The 19,896-nt window shown below is 38.6% G+C and overlaps 1 protein-coding gene across 1 annotated transcript; it reads left to right on the plus strand.

The window, feature by feature from the left end:
- The first annotated feature begins 4,911 nt into the window (after positions 1–4,911).
- LOC113670379 (sodium-coupled monocarboxylate transporter 1) lies at positions 4,912–13,975 on the plus strand. Its single transcript, XM_089183707.1, has 15 exons — positions 4,912–5,526; positions 7,308–7,373; positions 7,450–7,501; positions 8,016–8,083; positions 8,230–8,384; positions 8,796–8,936; positions 9,118–9,247; positions 9,892–9,980; positions 10,101–10,213; positions 11,142–11,212; positions 11,685–11,771; positions 12,199–12,458; positions 12,826–12,929; positions 13,046–13,188; positions 13,755–13,975. Exons 1-15 carry the CDS (start codon positions 5,185–5,187, stop codon positions 13,893–13,895), a joined length of 1,962 nt encoding a protein of 653 aa, XP_089039833.1. The 5' UTR covers positions 4,912–5,184; the 3' UTR covers positions 13,896–13,975.
- The last annotated feature ends 5,921 nt before the right edge of the window (positions 13,976–19,896 follow it).

A 19,896-nucleotide genomic window follows, 5' to 3' on the forward strand; every position in this document is an offset into this window, starting at 1 on the left:
TAAAGATCTGTACGAGGAACATTCTGACAGTATCAGAAACGATCAGGATACCATGAAGAGCTTCTGCTCAAAATATAATGTGGAAGAGAAGCACGTCATTGCATATGTTAATCATTTGAAGGATATTGAGATCCGAAAGGACATCAGAACAAGAGCAGCTCAGGAGCGAAGAAGGCAAGAGGCCGAACGAACGTACAAGGACTTTCAATGGGATAACCTCATCGAGGGTGGCAAAGTTGAAAAGTTGCGGGTAAGAGAACTAGACCTGTATCTCAACAAGCATGGTTTGACGACTGTGGGTCGGAAACTTGACAAAGTGAAGGCCATTCGATGTCACTATTACCGACAGAATAAAGAGACTGTGATAACAGAAGAACTGTCGAGTGATGAAGATGACGTGGAATCCGAGGATGAAGAATCCGAAAGTGGAGAGGCAGAGAGCGACGATGACTATGTTTTCGTGGATTTGGATGAACAGCCTGAGATTGGCACTTCCTCGACAATTCAGTTCGTATCTGACGAGCAAATATTTACCGTTGTGGTTCAAGGTCCATGAGACGTAAGTACCACTATTAAAATATCACTTGCATATTCAAAAAGTTATTTGGCGGTGGCTGGGAGAAAAGGGGGGGGGGGATCATGAAACTTTCCACTACCGATAAGGGGGGATCTCTAAAAAACTAGATACTCTACGGGGGGATCAGGTAAATGCTCCGATGTGACAACAAAAATACTCCGACCCCCCCCCCCCCCCCCAGGCGATAAATAATGACCGGTCCCTAAACTGTTAGTTTTTTGTTTGTTTTGTTTTTAAGATGGAAAGGCAATTGAAAATCTTTATTTCTCTCTAGCTTTTCCATACACGGGAGTAGATCTAAGCCCTTTTGACCGAGAAACTTCAAAGAAATAGAAAATGGAAACACAACCTTTAATTGTGAAATTTTCATTCACGGGTAAAGTTAAATCGGAAGTCTTGTTTCAAAACTGCGGAATTAACCTTGGTCCCGGTATATAAACTGAGTAAAACAAATGAAAAATAAAAATCTGTTTATTAACTACTATTGCAGCAAAAAGCTGAAGTAAAAGGAAAAAAACCTCTAAACATTAAAACTATTTAAGAATGCTTTACATATATACTACTTTTAACATTTAAACACACCGGACGCCTGACTGAAGGTAGGCGGCCAACAAGGCGATGACCTTGGGACAAGGTATATATATCACATTACGTCGGCCAAAAGACAAAACTTTTGAAGCGGGAATTTCTCCATGACAGAAAACACTTTTGTAGATTCATAGAATAATAGGAAGCTTTTTTTCTGCGAGGTTGTTTTGAAATGAAAATATCAGTTTGTTGCATCTTTACGAGAACATACGTGAAATGCACATGTACCGGCATCTGTCAATAACAAATGTTACAAAAAAAATTTAAACGAAAAAGTATAATATTAGGTGTTTAATTTGTGCACTTCTCACGTTCGCTCTTTTCATCCTATATTTGGAAGTCAAATGTAAAAATTCGAATGCCACTTTATTTCAGACATACACAGGAGCAAAGGTTTAATCAAAATTTAAGCACAGCATGAATAAAAGTTTAAAGTGGTTTAGGGAGCTCGATTAAACCAGCATCCCATGTCAGCAAAATATTTATACTTCAAGGTTAATATCGTTTCAGCGCAGGGAAAAGGTTTCATGAAGCAAACAAACCTTTGAGTGCTACAGCAAAAGTGGCAAGCAACACGGGAATGAATTAAGGAAATCAAACTATTCCAACCTCACGTTCTGTGCCGTGAGTTCAAAATATCTCTTGCAACCACTATTTCCGTGAGAGAGATTGAAACTTTTTAAGGGAGAATTCGCGTTTGCTCCTGCCTAAACTGTTAATCCTAAATACCTTATAATGAAATCTCAGCAACAGTGGCAAGCAAAGTAATGTTTTGTTGTGCAAAGCTGAGTATGTTGTGAAAAGTTTGTGCTCAAGGTGTGCAGTATATCACGATTTCCTTCAATGCTGAACTCGTAAGCGTTACGTAATCTTTCAGCTGCTGCATTCCTATTTAAGGTTACTTCCCACCTTCAGAGGCCGAAAAAATCGATTTTACTTTTATTTGATTCAACTGAATTTAAATATTCAACCCAATGTTTCCAAAAAAAATTCCCGAATTTTCGGGAAATTTTGATATTTGAAATATTTTTTCCCGTGGCGTCCATTTACCCAACACGCCTTGCATATTTTTAGCTACTCCAACTTTAAATGCCGATATCTAGACAACCAATCAGAATATCGAAAAAGCCTAATAACTGTTAGTTGATTGATGCCTTGTGAATAAGGTGGGAGGTAACCTTAAACCAGGGTCTCAGAGGATCTAAGCATCTGAAAAGTTCAGCTCCTGCTGAATAGAGAAAGCTTGACAGCCGACCATAGTTTGCAGTCATTAGAGAGGCCCTCTGATCTTCAATCGACAAGGAAACAGTGCAGTTAAGTACAGAGTTTTCTCCTCGACTTTTGCCAGCAACAATCGTGAACCAGCCTTTGACTCGGAAACTATCATGGTTTAATTAATTCAGGTATGTTATAAGCCAAATGTAACGGGAATTATGCATGGAAAGCATGCGCTGCAACCAAATTGACGGACTAATGAAGTTCATGATTTAATTTTCTTGTTATCTTAGCATTTCGGAAACTTCTCATGGAAAATGAATTGTTTGAACTCGTCCTAACTCTTCAATTCCTTCATTCTTAATTTCAAACTTTTAACTTCCTTTTAAGCAAACCCTGCTGGCTTCAACAAAAGTAAACATAATGATCTGTTGTGCTTAAAACCTAATAGGAACTGTTTAAAGTACAGGAAGGAAAAACAAGTAAAACATTGAGGGTCAGAGTACCACGCTGGGAATAGGACAGCTTCATCAGGGCCGGGTAGTTCAAAATACGATTGACGTAACGCGTGATTAGTTTAGATTATTCTAATAGTTTAGATTTTTCTTTATTCTTTTTTTCTTGTTAGTTTCAAGTCATAATGAAGTGAAACCGAAGAAAAACCTTGGCCGTTATAAACGCTCTTCTACACGAGAAAATGATGCAAAGTTTAACTTTTAATCTTAAAGTAACGTTAACTCCCTTTCGAACGACCCGGCCCTAAACAATATGAATACTCATAACAGAAATTCAGGAGTAACTCCAGTGTTCTCAGATTAATCTTTCTTATATTAATTTTTTATAGATATTGTTCGCCGTTTTTATTGTCAATCATTTAGGATTGACTTTTGTTATTGGAGGATCTCTCCTTACCGAGAACTCCGCCGAGAGTAGGCCATTGCGTGACCAGAACACGCACGTGACTATGAACAACTTTGGAAGGATGTCACGCGATGTAGTAGCTACCAAATTAGGCCACGGACAGTTCTTAAGGCATCTGCAAAGATTCAAAAGAAGCGATCACCCGTGTGTTAAGTCCAAGAGGGTGACCACTGTTGGTAGAAAGAGGTTCGCAGTCGCTACGTGCTATAATAGTATTAACACTGGGTGTTTGGCTACTATGCTTAAATATACCACTCCGTTGTGTGTTGAGTTAAAAATGTATATCCTCGAACTCGGGAGAGAAATTACGTATAGTTGTGGCTATAAACCTTAGACTAAAATACTTACAGTAGGGAATTTCTTTCCTCAAATTAGTATGGAACCATGACATCAACAAAACTGTACATAGCGGAAAAGTAGGTTCATTTGTACTTTAACTAGCCCCGGTCGAAATATAATATCCACAGACTAACGATTGGCAGTCACCGGAATGAGATCGATACACCTCAACTTGGTGAATGACCTATGATTGGTTGATTGTGAATCGACCAACGGTCGACTGTGTTTGTATTTCGGTTGCTGTCAAGATGAACAACTCACATCTATGACTGAGTAAGCAGTAAGCATGGTGTATTTTTAACAAGTAACTGTAACTTGTAAGATGTTGTACATAGAAAGATGTTGTAATTAGTAATTATTGTGAATATGGTTCACAGTTGCATGCTTGTGCAAAGGGAAATGTTTGTTTAAATTTAAAGAGTATAAGTAAAGTAGTGAAGTATTTTTAAAAGCATTTAAGATGTTTGTTGTAAAAAAAGGAAAAAAATTGTTAGAGATTAAAATTTAGCAATTTATGACGTCAAGTCTGTCTTTATATTTTGGGCGCCCTAGAAAATTCCAAAATCTTACTAGCGTCGTGAAGCATGCCAGTGAATGAAACGTTTAATACCTCTGAACTTTGTTTCGAATTTAATTGGGGAACATGTTGCCGCAAGTTTTGCTTTTGGTACGTAATTTTTCCCGAAAAACTTACTTCCGTTTACAATGATATGCGAAACAATTGTTCCTGCATGTGGAGTGGGGGCACGTATGCACGAATGGGGATTGCGTGACACGAAGGTACGCGGGATTCTCATCCTGAGGGAAATTCTTTATTCACAACTTTTCATTTCATCGGTGGACTCACGGGGGGAGTCCCTGGAAGGAAACCGACGCTCTCCCACTTGTTTCAGCAGCAGTGTGTGTATCTGAGAGCGTTTGGCTCCACAGGAAAATGATCTTTAATCGGGAAGACGCGCGGTTTGTGGAGAAATTGTTCTATAATTAATTAGACTTGGCATGGTTTGCGCATATATACGGGGATTCAAAACAAGGGGATACCCGAAAAAGTGTGACATCGTCACAATTTAAATCCCGTTTGTTTCCCATCCTCTGAGAACTTCTGCGCAGAAACGCCGTGAAACGGCCTAACTTACAGAGACAAGAGAGGAGGGGGAGGTGCTGAGGGAAAAGAACAAGTTCGGGTTCAAATTTTTAACCCCTCCCCGCTGGCTTGTACTTTGTGCGCTTACTATGCAGGTGAACTATGAATAGAGAGGTGACATGACCTCACAAAATGTGACAGCATTGTTAAATGTGCCATATTAGTAGGCGGTGCGAGATCCCTGCAGCATATCTAGGTCACTTTGCACACTGGGCCACTTTATGGCGTATTTTTGTATTTAAGATTAATATATCCTAAAATTACAGTCATCCATTCCACGTACCACTGAGCAAAGAGCAAAATTACAGCTGCGTTACAGATTTCATATCTCTCTTAGAAATCGGAAACTACATCGCACGGTTCACTGTTTGTTTTAGTACAAGCTTAAACATCAACAACGATGGCGGACGAGCGGTTTGGCATTGTTGACTACGTAGTTTTCTCCGTGATGATGCTGATCTCCGCCTTGATCGGGATTTGGTACGGCTGCGGCCCTGGTGGAAAGCAGAAGACAACGGCTGAGTACCTTTTGGGAGACCGCCAAATGAAGAACTGGCCGGTAGCGATATCTCTCCTGGTGTCCTATCTATCGGCGATCACCCTGTTAGGGGTACCATCCGAGATTTACACTTACGGAGCACAGTACTATGTCCTTATAATCTCTTACTTCATCATCTGTTTCACGGTGGCTGTCATTTTTGTGCCCATGTTTAGGAGAGTGAACATCACTTGTGCGAATGAGGTGGGTGTAAATTATAACCTGTTCAAAATACAATACGCTTAATTAAATTTTTCCAACTAAGTTGGACACTGCGCATCGGTGCAAATTGTCGTGTGTGGGTTCGTAATATTTTTTGCACAGCTCTGCAACGATGTACTTGCATTTTTTTTTAATAAAAAGTGGATGTTTTGAAGATTGCAAGTTCCTATTCTTTTTCTTTGTCAATGTTTACTCTTCGGCGGCACCTATCATTGCGTTGACAGCTGAGTGTAAAAATTCCTCTCTCGCCGATGCATTGCCCAGGAACGTTTATCTAAGGAAAGCGAAGAGTAAAATTCAAGGAATAGTAATTGTTTCAAAATAATGGCATTTATGAAATCTTTCTTTCTAATTTTATAAATAGACTGCCTTTTTGATTGAGGGTAGGTTATCGGTAATGGTATTGTGATTGTGCCGAACACCAAAGCGCGTTGGCGAAAACAACAATTGGCATGGTGTGATCTAGGTAACATAATTATTTTTGGGAAAGTAAGAGGCCAAAGGTCAATGAATGTGCTGTTGTTGTGATGCTAAAAGATTTTTGGGCCACAAAATGAACGTGTACAAATGAAGTTTTAAATTAAACTTCAGTTAGATAGTCTACAGTTCCGGATGATCACGTTACGTTATTTATTTAGGTGGATCTGTAAGGTTGTCACGCAGCTGTCAGTGCTGATCGTATTTTTGAGCCCATCCCGTGAACGAAGGCAATCGATTCTTTCAAAAACGCGTAAACGCTTACGGGTGACTAGCTCCCAATTTCTCTTTACAATATCTATCAATGCCGAATCAAATATGAAGGCCACGAGATCTAAGGAAATGGTCACAAAACAAAGAATCTCCTGATTGCTCCACAAGCACTCTTTGTTTATATATAAGTTCTTCATTTTTATTGCGATTTGAGCCTGAGAATGTTCTTAATATTTTCTTGAAGTTGTGTTTTATAGTGTTTCAATAAATCAATCCCAAAAAATGTCGCTAACACGATGTGCTGTATCGTGACAAAGTGCAGACTACTGGCGCAAGTGTCACGTGAAAAAATATTTTTCTCGATTTGCGAAAATTTTCTGGATTTTGGAAAGATTCTCGGATTGTAAACTATTTTCGATTTTCATGAAATTTGTTTGTGAATCTATGAATTTAAACAGGATTTGAAATTGTTTTCTTGATTTGACAAACTTTTCAAAAGCGACTTTTCTAAAGGATACCGTGAGATTCGGAATATTTTTTCGGATCTGCAAAATATTTTTGGATTGTCCCTTTTCGACTACCGAAGTATTTGAGTTATTTGTCCTTTTTTGACCACAGTTATATAATCATTTTACCTTAATTCATATTTCTTACACAAAAAATGGGCAAAATAAAGTCGTTCTTGGCTATTACAATTTTGGTTAAGCCTGAACTTTCTCATTAAAATGGGTTCTTCAAGAAAAAGGCGTGTTCTCCTTGTCAGTAACTTAAAAGAGTATTATGGAGAATATGCACTCTGATTTTAGGGTGGAGAGGGTTAAATGCAGTTTGTTCAACATATAATATCTTCTATTAAAGCATCTTCCCTTTTTAAAACCAGTCATCCTTTACTGGCTTCTTAAATCTTCTTTCTGATTTTTTTCTTTTCCACACAAACACCACCCCCCCCCCCCCTTCTCCCCCTACCTCTGTTAGCGCCAGGGTAACTCCAAATGCAGCCAAGTATATCCAAATAAGGTTTGTGTTCAAACCGACAACTGACTAAACTTTTTTTTTTTTTTACCTTCTAACAGTATCTTGAACTACGCTTTAGTGTTGGAGTTCGAATGGTGGGATGCGTGTTCTTCATTTTAGAATACGTAAGTACTTGTTTGCAGTTTCAATGATGTAAATATGGCGATCTAGTTAAACTTTTTCGTATGTTGTTTTTTCCAGACTCTTTACTTGTTTGTTGTCCTGTACGCACCTTCACTCGCTTTAGAGGCTGGTAGGTAACAACAAGTTTACTTAAGTGGCGTTTTTTACACCTTTCCGTCCTTAAAAACACCTACCTCAAAAACATCTGCGCAAGTTATGTAAGAGCTCACCACAACTATTCTCTCAGTTATTTAGCGGGCTGTATTTCATTGTACGGTCCGCTAGTTCCAAAGTTTATTCAAGTTGAATACGAATCTTTCCTCTCTATTTGAACCCAGAGATATAATAAATATCTAATTAAACTTGTTTTCTCGATCCGCATTGCAAATCCGTAAGTTATGGAACAGAACGAACCAATAGTACGGACCTCGACATCAATTAGTGAGAGGTGAACGGAAGTTGCGTGACATGACACTTAACGCACTCACGGCTGGGTTAACATTCAAATAGGAGACGTTCTGATTGGGGTGATATATTTTAGAAGAGAGTATATTAGGTTTGCGACGTGGTGAATGTAGGGTATTTGAAATAGTTTTCATATTCTTGTTCATTTTTCTAATCCATGGTGTAATTTTTGTAATCAGTGGCTGGGATTCCACTAACGGCCTCTATCCTGACCACCGGGGTGGTTTGTACATTTTACACCAGTCTGGTAAGTAAATAATAGGGACTGAATGATCAGATCCATCATAAAACCAGCAATCTGCTAGGTGCGTGTGAATAAAACGCCTTATTACACACACGTTTGTTTTCTTTTGGTTAGTGTTGTTTGTTTGTTTGGTTTTTCTTTTTTATTAGGGCGGATTGAAAGCCGTGGTGTGGACCGATGTATTTCAGTCAGCGGTTATGGTAGGAGGGCTCATCACAGTTGCAGTCATTGGAAGCGTCGAAGTCGGTGGATTGGCAAAAGTTTGGGAGATTAACGAACATTTTAACAGAACCACATTTTTCGAGTAAGAAGACTTTTAAAAAAACCTTTCATTTTAGTGCTGAATCGTTTGGCCTTTCCGATCCATCGCCACATATTTCTGCTGATATAAGTTATTTCAGGGGCCAGGGATTTTCCAGGCGTAGACTGATGTGTTACTGGCATTTGAGGGGGTCTCATTTCAGAGCACCTCTTTACTAATTGTTGAGAAAAAAGCGTCATTACGAACCAATATTAGAAGGAACTAATGAGAACTTGAAGTGAGCACCATTAAACAACCAAAGCGTTTTAGCATTTCAAGATAAAAACTGTATCTGAACATTGGAACGAGAAATTCCAATTTAGATCTCTCGAAGAAAGGAGGAAGAGATTAAAAGTTGCGATCGATACTTATACTTTCTATCTCTTTTTTTTATGTGGTCATCGTTATTTTCAGTTTCAATCCAGACCCCAAGGTACGAAACACATTTTGGACTTTAACCATCGGCGGTGCTTTCACGGCCATGCCTGTGTGGACAGTCAGCCAAACTGCTGTTCAGCGGTTTCTTGCCATAAGAACCTTGAAAGACGCTAAGAGGTAACCAAGCTATCTTTTACTGAAATTATTTGTTGTTTTTCCTAATTATGACAAACAAGACGCACGAGTCCTGAGACTATCTTCTAAAAAGGGATTAACTCTGGTAATCTGTGGCTTCCTTCTTAGCCAAGTGCCAGACTGTGATATCAACTCTGTTTATTGTTGATTTATCGTGTTTCAGGGCCGTGTGGATGAACGTTCCTGGTCTCATTGTGATCGTCACTCTGTGTTGCTTGGATGGACTCGTTATCTTTGCTGTGTACTCAGGATGTGACCTCATAAAAGACAAGAAGATTACCAGCAATGACCAGGTAAAAGCTTTGGTTTATTACCATCCTAACATTCTCTGAATGTTTGGAAACGTTTCATCTCTGTACCTAAAGTAGTTTTGTGCCCTACTCAGTAAGGTGCGGTCTAGCGGCCATTTAGTTTCAGTCTTATTACAATCTGAATAGAACTGATAAGTTGACTGAATGACAGACAGGTAAACAGACAGCAGAGACAGAGAGATCGACAGACAAACAAACAGAAAAACAGACAGAAGGCAAGATGAATATACAGGAAGGCTGGAGGTTCAATTCTGCCAAGTGACATATCTCGTTCTGGCCGACCTAGCCCTTTCCTTGTACAGGGGCCATTCAATCATTGGCATTGAAAACGCGTGAGAGAGAATAACTCGCACGCCCAGAAGGAATGTCCCTCTACTTTCCTTTAGCCTGCGAGGCAGGCTCTCACCAAGAGCGTAACAAAGACGTGTGCAAGAGAAGAAATTCGCCTTAAGGGAGTACCTTTCCTCGTCCTCGCGTGACTTCTCGATCGTGCATACAGGTCTAAATTACTTGCACCCGAAAACTTTAAGCGCCAATTTCACAGGCATCTTCGCCGAATACACTTAAGCCTGCAGCAACCTTAACTTCTCCGCCTTAGTTTCTGTTACAATTTTCTTTCATCACAGACGCTGCCCTACTTTGTGATCAACAAGCTGCACAACTTGAAGGGGTTGCCGGGAATGTTTACTGCTTGTCTCTATGCAGGAGCTCTAAGGTGGGATCTGGACGATAATGAAAACCATGTTGTACTTTAAAGAAGCGAACGCAAGTTCTGTTTGTATAAAAAGATTTAAGGCACGATAAGGTATCCATAATTTTCTTTCTTTTTCTTTAGTACCGGATCTTCTGCGCTGAACGCCATGTCATTAGTGATTTTAGAAGACATCATCAAGAAAAGGGTGAAGGATCTAACTGACTCAGATGCCGCCAGACTCTGCAAGATTATCGGTAAGTAACCTCACCCCTTTTACTTCCAAGATCTAAACATGAATTCTTTACACTGTCTGGCAAACATCTCTCATACGCCTAGGAGGGTCCCAATGGGGTAAACGTTAGCCGTAAAACAGCCAAAACACGCAGCCGTCAGGCGTAAAAATCGACAAATTTTACCCGTTAGTCGTTTAAAAAGTTAACCGTTAAAATAGTTTTCTTTCTATAATGTGTAATTTTTAGGTCGAGCGTTGGCCGTAAAATGGCCAAATTTAACCGTTTGGTTTTAAAAGCCATCACTTCATCGAGACCCTCTTCTACCTTTAGTAGAATTTGTTGAATATCCAGTGCTGGTGATTCTCCATTTGATTTATTTCTTTCTTCTCATCACCAAAAGATTATATAGACATTGTGATTGTGAGGAGAAATTCTTCCTTGGGCATTCCGAGGTGTGACGGAGGAATATAACCTACCAATCTCGGAAAAACTGAGACTCGCACACACTTTGTATATATCTGCACCGGCAATCAGCACCAACCTCGAGTACTATGTAAATAAAAGTAATCACTAACGGCCAATCAGAACGAAGGGAATGCGATGTATGATGAGGGGCCAATCAGAACTCAAAGTGATAACTTGTAAAGGACACAAGCGGAAAAATGCGAGTAACCAAGTTACATTTGATTATTTGATGTGACAGAGGCGTGAGTCTTCTTCACCAGTCACAGAGTAAAAAAAAGAACGAAACGAAAAAAATGTAATCCGCAGGACTACTTTCGATTCACCAGGTGACAACCTGAACAAAGCTAGATTTAAATGGAGATAATTACCTTTTGACTCGGTAAAATCCCTATTTTCATGGAATAGTTACCTTTGATTGTATGTTTTGTTATTTAATTGACAATCTAGGCAGTTTCCTAATTTTGAACTGTATATATTTCTCAAGCGGTTGTCTTTGGTGTTATTGTTATCGCTGGAGCATTCATTGTCAAGTACGTGGGTACGATGGTTCTACAGGTGAGTGCAGGATGTTCTTCGCTTGGTACACTCAATTTATACTGACGTGGGGAAATGGGGGAAGGATTGTCAATCAACGCTCTGGTAAGGGCGTAGCAGGGGGTGTCCTGGGTGCGTGTGACTTCCGCTCTGTGAGTGGATTTTTCTACTGTATTGATGTTTGCCACAACTCACGAATTCGAGGGATCCACTTAGCAAAAATCTTTTCCAGCGCTAGACACTGAAGGAATGGTTCTACGGGTTCTTACCAGATCACTCGTTTAGCTGGGGCCTGGACCTAGATGAGTCTGTGGTGAAAGATTATGCCGGTTCTCCTCGCTGTATGAGCTAAAGCTCTGGGTAGATAAGTAACCAGTGAGCTATTGGTATGAATTACTAGTATCTATGCGTAAGTGAAAAAATGAACGAGATTGTACGCGCTTAATAGAAATGGGTGATCTGAAATGTGTTATATATTGACTCGCTTTATCAGCTCGCCTACAGCATCTTTGGAATTTGCGGTGGTCCATTACTTGGTATTTTTCTGCTAGGAATGTTTGTACGCCGTGCAAATTCAAAGGTGAGAAAACACACTAAAAAATAACACTACCAATAAAATTATCTCCATATCTAGATACTGATTATGTGTCCGTTTCCGCCCGAACGCTCCCCCGGAAAATTAGTGAGGAAACCTAAATATATGACAAGGACGATGAGAAAGGGGGGGGGAGTTCGCACTGACACTGTCCTAAAATCAATAATTAAGTTATGAAAATGCAAATACATTTTCGCCGTCACGCCACAGTTTGTTCGCCTGTCGAAAATTTTAAGTTTTCCATTTTCAACCTTGGTTTACCATACTCACTCCATTAGCTCCATTTAGTATTTTCAAGGCATATTTCTACGACAAGTAATATGACTCAAAGTTGTCATTATATCGTGGCGTGTAAAGTTCCTTTCATAGATACGTGACATAAGTTAATAACTCTTCGAATATTTTCCTACAGGGAGCCTACGCCGGTGTTTTCTCTGGGTGTGCATTAACTGCCTGGGTTTTCTTGGGTTCGGTTTTCTATCCTCCGAACAAATACCCCGGCACAACTTCAGTGAGGGAATGCCAGTTCTATAAAGACGCTGTGTACTACACCAGTTTGGATCACAACACTACCATGAGTCTCAACGTGACTGCAGAAATACTGAACAAATCGCAGGAAATTTTGTACCAATATGGCGACGGGTATATTCGCAACCCTCATAAACCCCATGGGTAAGTTGTACTGTACACGCGATATCGTTCTCAGTCTCCTTTGGGAGTCACTTTTATCAGGATACACCTCACATTAGAACTTGGTTTTATCAACTGAGTTGATAATGTAAATTGGCCACCGTAAGGAATCTTTAAAGATGACGTTTACAGAATTAACCATTCGTCGGAACGAATTTACAAACGAAGGGCTGACGATCTATATGTCAGCTTTAGAAATTCTTAACGGTGGCCAATAGTCATTATCAACTCAGTTGGTAAAACTAAATTATCTTGTAATGCCCACAAACAACGCAGTACCACGGTTTTTTCAGAAACTTATCCCCTTTACACCGCACACTGATTGTTTTCTTATATTTTCTTTCATCAGCATTGGCATTGCGGATGATTTCTATCACATTTCTTACTTGTGGTTCAGTGGTCTTTCTGTACTAACGTCATTTGTCGTGGGTGTGCTCGTAAGCCTCGCTTTTGGTAGGTACTAATAAACTAACAGACCATCGATGTAGTTTTTGGCTAGGCTTGTTCTCTACAGTGTTGCGATTTCTGTGGCCATATTTGAAGACAACTTTGCTCGCCTTACTTTTCAGAAACTAAAGAGGACCGCGAGAGAGAAATTGACCCCAAGCTGATGTTTCCACTGAAGGAATGGTTCTACGGGTTCTTACCAGATCACTCGTTTAGCTGGGGCCTGGACGAAGATGAGTCTGTGGTGAAAGATTATGCTCAGAGGGTACTTTATAATTAATCGCATAATCCCCTTTTCCCCTACCAACTTTCTTCTGTTTGCTGTCGTTAAAAAGACAGCTCGAGGCAGGTGTTGCAAGTCAGCGCACGCTTCAAAAAACTAGCATGTCATGTAATCTCGTGAAATAAAGATAATGAGTCAAACATTACACTTGCGGTAGGAGCATGCGACAGGCTCAAGTTATCTTGAGGCTCTCACTCACGGCTTACGTGGTCGTGTGTAGTAGTTCAAAATAAAGTATCTCAGACATTTTTTCCCTGGATATCTCGGAATGTTGGTGGAATGATTCCTGCTGACTACTAGGCTAAGAGTTTCTAGTTAACGGGACTACTGTAATAAAGGGTCATGGGACTTGTTCGTCTTTTATTGCTTTGCGTTATGTTACTTTACGTTTACTTACGCCACGGCACAGTGCAGTACGGAATGTTACTGATGTTATGTTGTGTTATGTGCAGCAAAGGAGGGGGAGGTGTTGAGGCATCCACGGGAGACAAAAGACTCTTAATGCTTCAGTTGAATTTAAACAGCTCTTATGATTTTTCAATCTTTAGGAAATCGTTATAGGTGAGTTGGACGATCGACCATTGGAAGAAACTGCGAAAGACGGATACAGCGGAATGTATAAAAAACGTAACCGCGGACACAGTATTCTGGATGATGAAGTCACTGAAGATAACGAAACACAGTTCTAAGAATCATAGAATAGAATTTTTTTTACTTTTATAGAAAGCAGTTAGCGTAAACAAATAAAAGGAAATAATGTTCGCTGAAAGGCTGATCGTTCTGGAAACTTTAACAAGTCCGTGACTCGGGTTATGACTTTGATTAGAATGAAGTTTCTGTATGTATCAGATTGACTTGGAGTTGAGTGTAATTCGTGCCTATTTCACCAAAAATAGCCAGATATATAGAAGATAATGCATGGGTGCGCGTAGATGCACAATTTCTCTTCGAGTGTTCAACTCGATAGCTCACATTTGAGCGCAGCAAACGAGTGAGATGTCGAGTTGAACACGAGAAGAGAAATTCCATATTTACCATCAGCCAGTAATATTTTGTTTATTATATAAACACAATAGCCCTTTACTAACAAGAAAAGTCGACTTTATTAATGAATGAAAATAAGAGGATTGACAATCCCCGAATAAAAATCATAAAGTGCGTTGGTGCTGAAGTTCAAGACGAAAAAATGCGTTAAATCACAGCGAAAACAACAATGGGTGTAATTTCCGATACACAAAATTCTCATTTATCGACTTTGTCCTTACCGATATATGAAGTCTTTTAGGTACACGTACGGCCAAAATTGTACAAAATCAGCCTGTGTCAAATCTTCCAGCAGTCGATTTTCGTTCTTAGCCGCGAGGAATACCATTATCAAAGCCACTGAATACGTAACTTTCGGTTTTTCTTTTCGTATTATGGTTTTCTTCCCTTTCTAGGAAAGTTTCACGTCCTTGTCTCTGAGCAAAACGGATTTCCAAGTGTTGTAACAGCCACAATCCGAGGACATTGATAAACAACCATGTTAGATTGAGCATGATGAATGCTTTGCAGTTCATTCATCAACCTGACCGAGTGGCGCGAAAGGCAAGTGATGTGTTAGCAGCTGATTGACGATATCAATCACGTGTGCCGCTACCGACCAGAGGTACGCCCGAGGAGCACTAGTAACGAATTTCCGAGTCGGGTGATTATCGGAAATTGTCGGCTATTGTAATTATGGCGGACTATTACAGTAACACCATTTGCGATTCACCAACAGACAAGCGACGTGATTGAACCAGACATGAACATTATAACATGCTTTACATGTGAAGAATACATTGTTTAGTTTAAATCAAGGAAATTTCGCTAAATTTTGTGTGGCTGTTTCCTTCACTCTCGTTTATCTTAAGTTTCTTGTTCAGCAGAGTTTTAGCTTAACACTGTGTAGCCGCTCAGACCTGCGCTTGCAAAGGTAAACAAAACTTATGGATAGTATCGCCACTATAATGCCCTTTTCATAGTGCTACTGGTTGGAAAGATCCCCAGGATGAAATTACAATTGTCTTGTAACTCTAGACGGTAGGACCTCAGGAGGCTTAGAAAATACCACCGGCTAGAGGTACAGTTTGCATATTTAGTCACCTTTGCTCAATTGTTACCAAAGTTTGCTTCGCATTTTACTTTTTCTGCACTCCAAGTTAGACTTACACTCCTTTGAATCACTTTTTTCAAGAATACGTAGACATTTATTTATTTTTATTTGTCTTGTACCTGTAGCTGGTAGGATCTGAAGGGGCTTTTAAATACTACCAGCTAGAGGTACAGCTTGCATACTTATTAAACTTTACCCAATTTTTATTATGGTTTGCTCCACATTTGCCTTTCTTGCACTCCAAGTTGTAGTCTTGCACTCCTTGGAATCACTTTTTACAAGAGTACTTTTACATGTATTTTTTTTTTATTTGGTCTTGTATCTCTAGCTGGTAGAATTTTAAGAGGCTTAGAAGATACTAGCGGCTAGAGGTACAGCTTGCATATTTAGTCGACTTTGCCCAATTTTTAAAACAGTTTGCTTCACAATATATTTTTCTGCTTTCCAAATTAGTCTTACACTGCTTTGAATCACTTGTTTTAGGAATACGAATACAATTAATTATTTTTATTTGGTCTTGTACTTGTACCCGCTTTACCGGTAGGATGTTACGGAGCTTAGAATATACTACCGACTAGAGGTACAGCTTGCATACTCAGTGAATTTTGTCCAATTTTAATTATGGTTTGCTCCATGCACATTTTACTTTTCTGCACTCAAAGTTGTAGTCTTGTACTTGATTTTTTTCTTTTTTTTGGTCTTGTACCTCTAGCCGGTAGGATCTCAGGAGGCTTAGAAATGATTACCTTAAATTAAAAGAATAGAATGTAGCAGACAAAATCTAAGTAATCACATGTGTAGAATAGTGCGTAGTATTAAACGAACTCGACAAGAAATTCTGACTACCATGTAAACAGCGATTAATTGACAGAGACCAACGTTCCATACAAAATCAGTTAAAGTGAATCGCGTGCTGTAAGCGTAGTAGTGAAGTGTATGATGTCAACCGTATGCCGGTTCGAACTGAAATACAAAACGAAAATAGAAGCTACCGTAAGTAACATATTTAAGTTAAAATAACACAAATGAAGGAACTATCGCTAATATTGCAATAACGACCGTAACATGGAAGTGTCAAATATAATCGGCACCTATTTTGATCGTAAGGAAGGCTGGAAAATGATTATTAAGCTACATGGTGTTTAACACGGACGGTAGCTTTATGTTAAATAACCCTATATTAGAGATATGGACCTAATCAAGCGCGATTCCGAGCATACAAAAAAGCTTGAGAAATAAGCCTGAAACAAGCGATCCATTACTTACTTGGTTTGCACACGCACTGAATTTGACTTGATAGAATAGATGAGTCATAGTGTAGAGAAAAACTATGGCCCAATGCCGAGTAGAAGCTGACGCAGTAGAATCTACACTTTTTTTTTTTTTTTTTTTTAAATTTTTAATTTTTATTTTTAAATTACAAACACAATGCTTACAATACAATATGAAACACCACTTACACTAATTACAATGCTTATTTACATTACTCTACCTACAGTCACTAATAATTACACTACTTACAGTCACTAATAATTACACTACTTACAGTATCCAGCTCTATTAACAACACAATCTACTAATTATGCCATTACATACAAAAAGTACTATTTTCTTTTAACATTGCACAGTGACACATACCGGCGATGGCGACGCCCAGTTAATTCTCTAACAAAAATAAACTACAATAAACTAATAAACAAGGAAGAATATGAGATCTAAGTTTATGCATTGGTCTTCCATTCTTTTCCTTAAAAAAAGGGCAAACACAAAATTATATGAGAAATTCCCATCTAATTTGAAAATTGCGAAGCTTTCTGTTTCTTATAGCAATTATTTTTTCAACTTGTTTTTTAACTTCAACCTTGTGCAAAAACAATCTAAATATTGGAGAGGTGTTATTTTTTCTACATTCCCAAATAGTCAATTTCCCTAAAATTATCAAATAATTTAACAGATCATTCCTCTGAAGTAAGCCAACCATAATATCTTTTAAAGACAAAATTAAATATTCGCCACTAAGATCAAACCACCAGACTGTAAATACGTTCCAAAAAGCTTGCACAAAGGAGCAGTTAAAGAAGAGGTGGTACAGATCTTCCGTATAGGTTCCACAAAAAGAACACTTGTCCGAATCACTTAACCCTATTTTGAACAATTTATCGTTTGTAAACAAAATGAAATTCAATACTCTGTATTGAAACGACCAAACATACGTTTCGCTCGCAACAAGATAAGGAATAGAGAAAACTTCCTGCGCATTTGAAAGCTCAAAATCCGCTGTCAACTTTTTAAAGCCATTCGGGATTCTCGCTTTACTTGTTATCATCGTAGAATAAAACTGTTTACACTTTGCAGTATATGCATTAAAAGATTTAGACTTATAATCAAAATTCATAGGATCGAGATTACCCGCTGTGGGGATGGGGCAGGAGCTTTTTGATTTCATATTAATAATAGAAGATCTCAAGGCTGTCCAAGTCAGGAAATTAGTGTTAAGTCCTTTTTGCTTAAAGAATTCATAAGAACGCACATTGTCAACATCGAACTGTAAATCATTCAAATAAGTTATGCCCTTGTCAAAGTATGTTTTATAAAAAACAGGTTTATTATTAATTCGTATATCCTTATTATTCCAAATTACATTTTGAGAATAATTCACATCAGAAAAGGAACATCTAAAATCCGCCCACCATCTTAGAAGCTGTAAGTAAAACTTACTAAGACTTAAGTCAAGATCATTTACATCATAGTTACATCTAAAAAGAAAACATCCTCCGTATTTTTTTAAGTTGTATTTGAGATAAGAAATCCAGGGCCCTTCCTTCTCATCTATGAGACGCGGAATCCAGGACAATCTTAATGCTTTAATATGTAGCTCAAGGTCTGTGAGATTCAGTCCACCATTCTCTAAAGTATTTATCACAGAAAGCCTTGTGACTTTATCAGGGCCTTTCCACAAAAATTTGTAGATCATTTTCTCCATCTGTTTAATAATTTCGGGTGGGGTTTCTATTATTGAGGAAACATATAATAATTTTGGGATTAGGAAAGATTTAATTATTGTTACTTTGCCAAATAGGGAGAGACCTCTGAGTTTCCATAAATTAATCATTTTTTGAACTTCATTTAATCTATCCTGGAAATTTTGTTTTATAACTTGTTCTTGATCACAGGAGAAGTGAATACCTAGGGTCTTAACACCTGTACACCACTCAAGGTCCAGAGGTGTTTCTAAAGAATTTTTGTTTTTTCCAACCCACATAGCTTTGGTTTTAGAAAGGTTCATTTTTAAGCCAGAACATTTTTCGAAGTCATTAAGGATTTGTATTACTTTTTCGACTGATGAAATATTTGCTAGAGTAGCTGTCATGTCGTCGGCGTACAACAGAGACCTAGTTTCATCTTCCCCGATTTTTATGCCTTCAATATTCTCATTTGTTCTTATAGATATCGCCATAATTTCAATGGCAATTAAAAATAAATAAGGCGACAGAGGGTCTCCCTGCCTAACACCCCTTTCTAGTTGAAAAGGAGAAGAGAAAAAACCATTATTAAGAACACAACCTGAGAGGTTATTGTAAAACGTTTGAATCCACTTCATGAAGGAGGGTCCGAAATTAAAACACTCTAATGCTTTATAAAGAAATTCATGTTCTATGGAGTCAAAGGCTTTTTCAAAATCAATAAACAGTAAAACACCTGGTAACTGTAGTGATTCAGTATGAGCGATAATGTCTAAGATTGAACGAGCTGTTTCCCCAATAAACCTACCCTTCATAAAACCGGATTGATTTGCATGGATTACAGAGGGAAGAACATTTTTTATTCTATTTGCGATGACCTTAGTTGCGATTTTTGAGTCGACATTAATCAACGAGATTGGTCTCCAATTTTCCAAAAACATCCTGTCCCTTCCTTTTTTGTCGATCAAGGTGATGATCGCCTGCTTTTGAGAATTTGACATTTGCCCTAGCTCAAAACAATGATTAAAAACTTCAGTCATTAATTCACCAACAGAATTCCAGAAAATTTTATAAAATTCAAAAGGAATTCCATCATTTCCAGGCGTCTTCCCCGTGTCAAAGGTATCAAGTGCTTTAACACATTCCTCTATGGTTATTTGACCCTCGCAGCTTAATCTTTCCTCTTGCGATAGTCGTGGAATATTCGAATTTCCAAGAAAGTGATGTAATGAGTCAGATTGGTCTACCTTCAATTTGCTACTATATAAGTTCTTGTAATACTCCGTAGCGGAATCCAATATTTTTTGATAGTTTTTAGTAATGACTCCACTTAAACAGAGCTTTCTTATGTGTTTCCTGGTGTAATTTCTCTTTTCTAAACTCAAAAAATATTTAGTACTCTTTTCTCCGTATTCATGCCACCTCGCCCTGGCACGCACAATTAATCCATTAGCCTTTTCCTCATAAAAATTTTCCAAGTCCGCTTTGCATTCATCAAGAATTTTTTCGACCTCCTCACAGGGGGCCTGCTGAAACTGTGCTTGAGCAATTTGCAATTTTCTTTGCAGTATTTCTTCTCTCTCCCTTTTG

Source organism: Pocillopora damicornis, chromosome 10 (genome assembly GCF_964200805.1).
Source record: "Pocillopora damicornis chromosome 10, jaPocDami1.2, whole genome shotgun sequence".
Taxonomy (NCBI): domain Eukaryota; kingdom Metazoa; phylum Cnidaria; class Anthozoa; order Scleractinia; family Pocilloporidae; genus Pocillopora; species Pocillopora damicornis.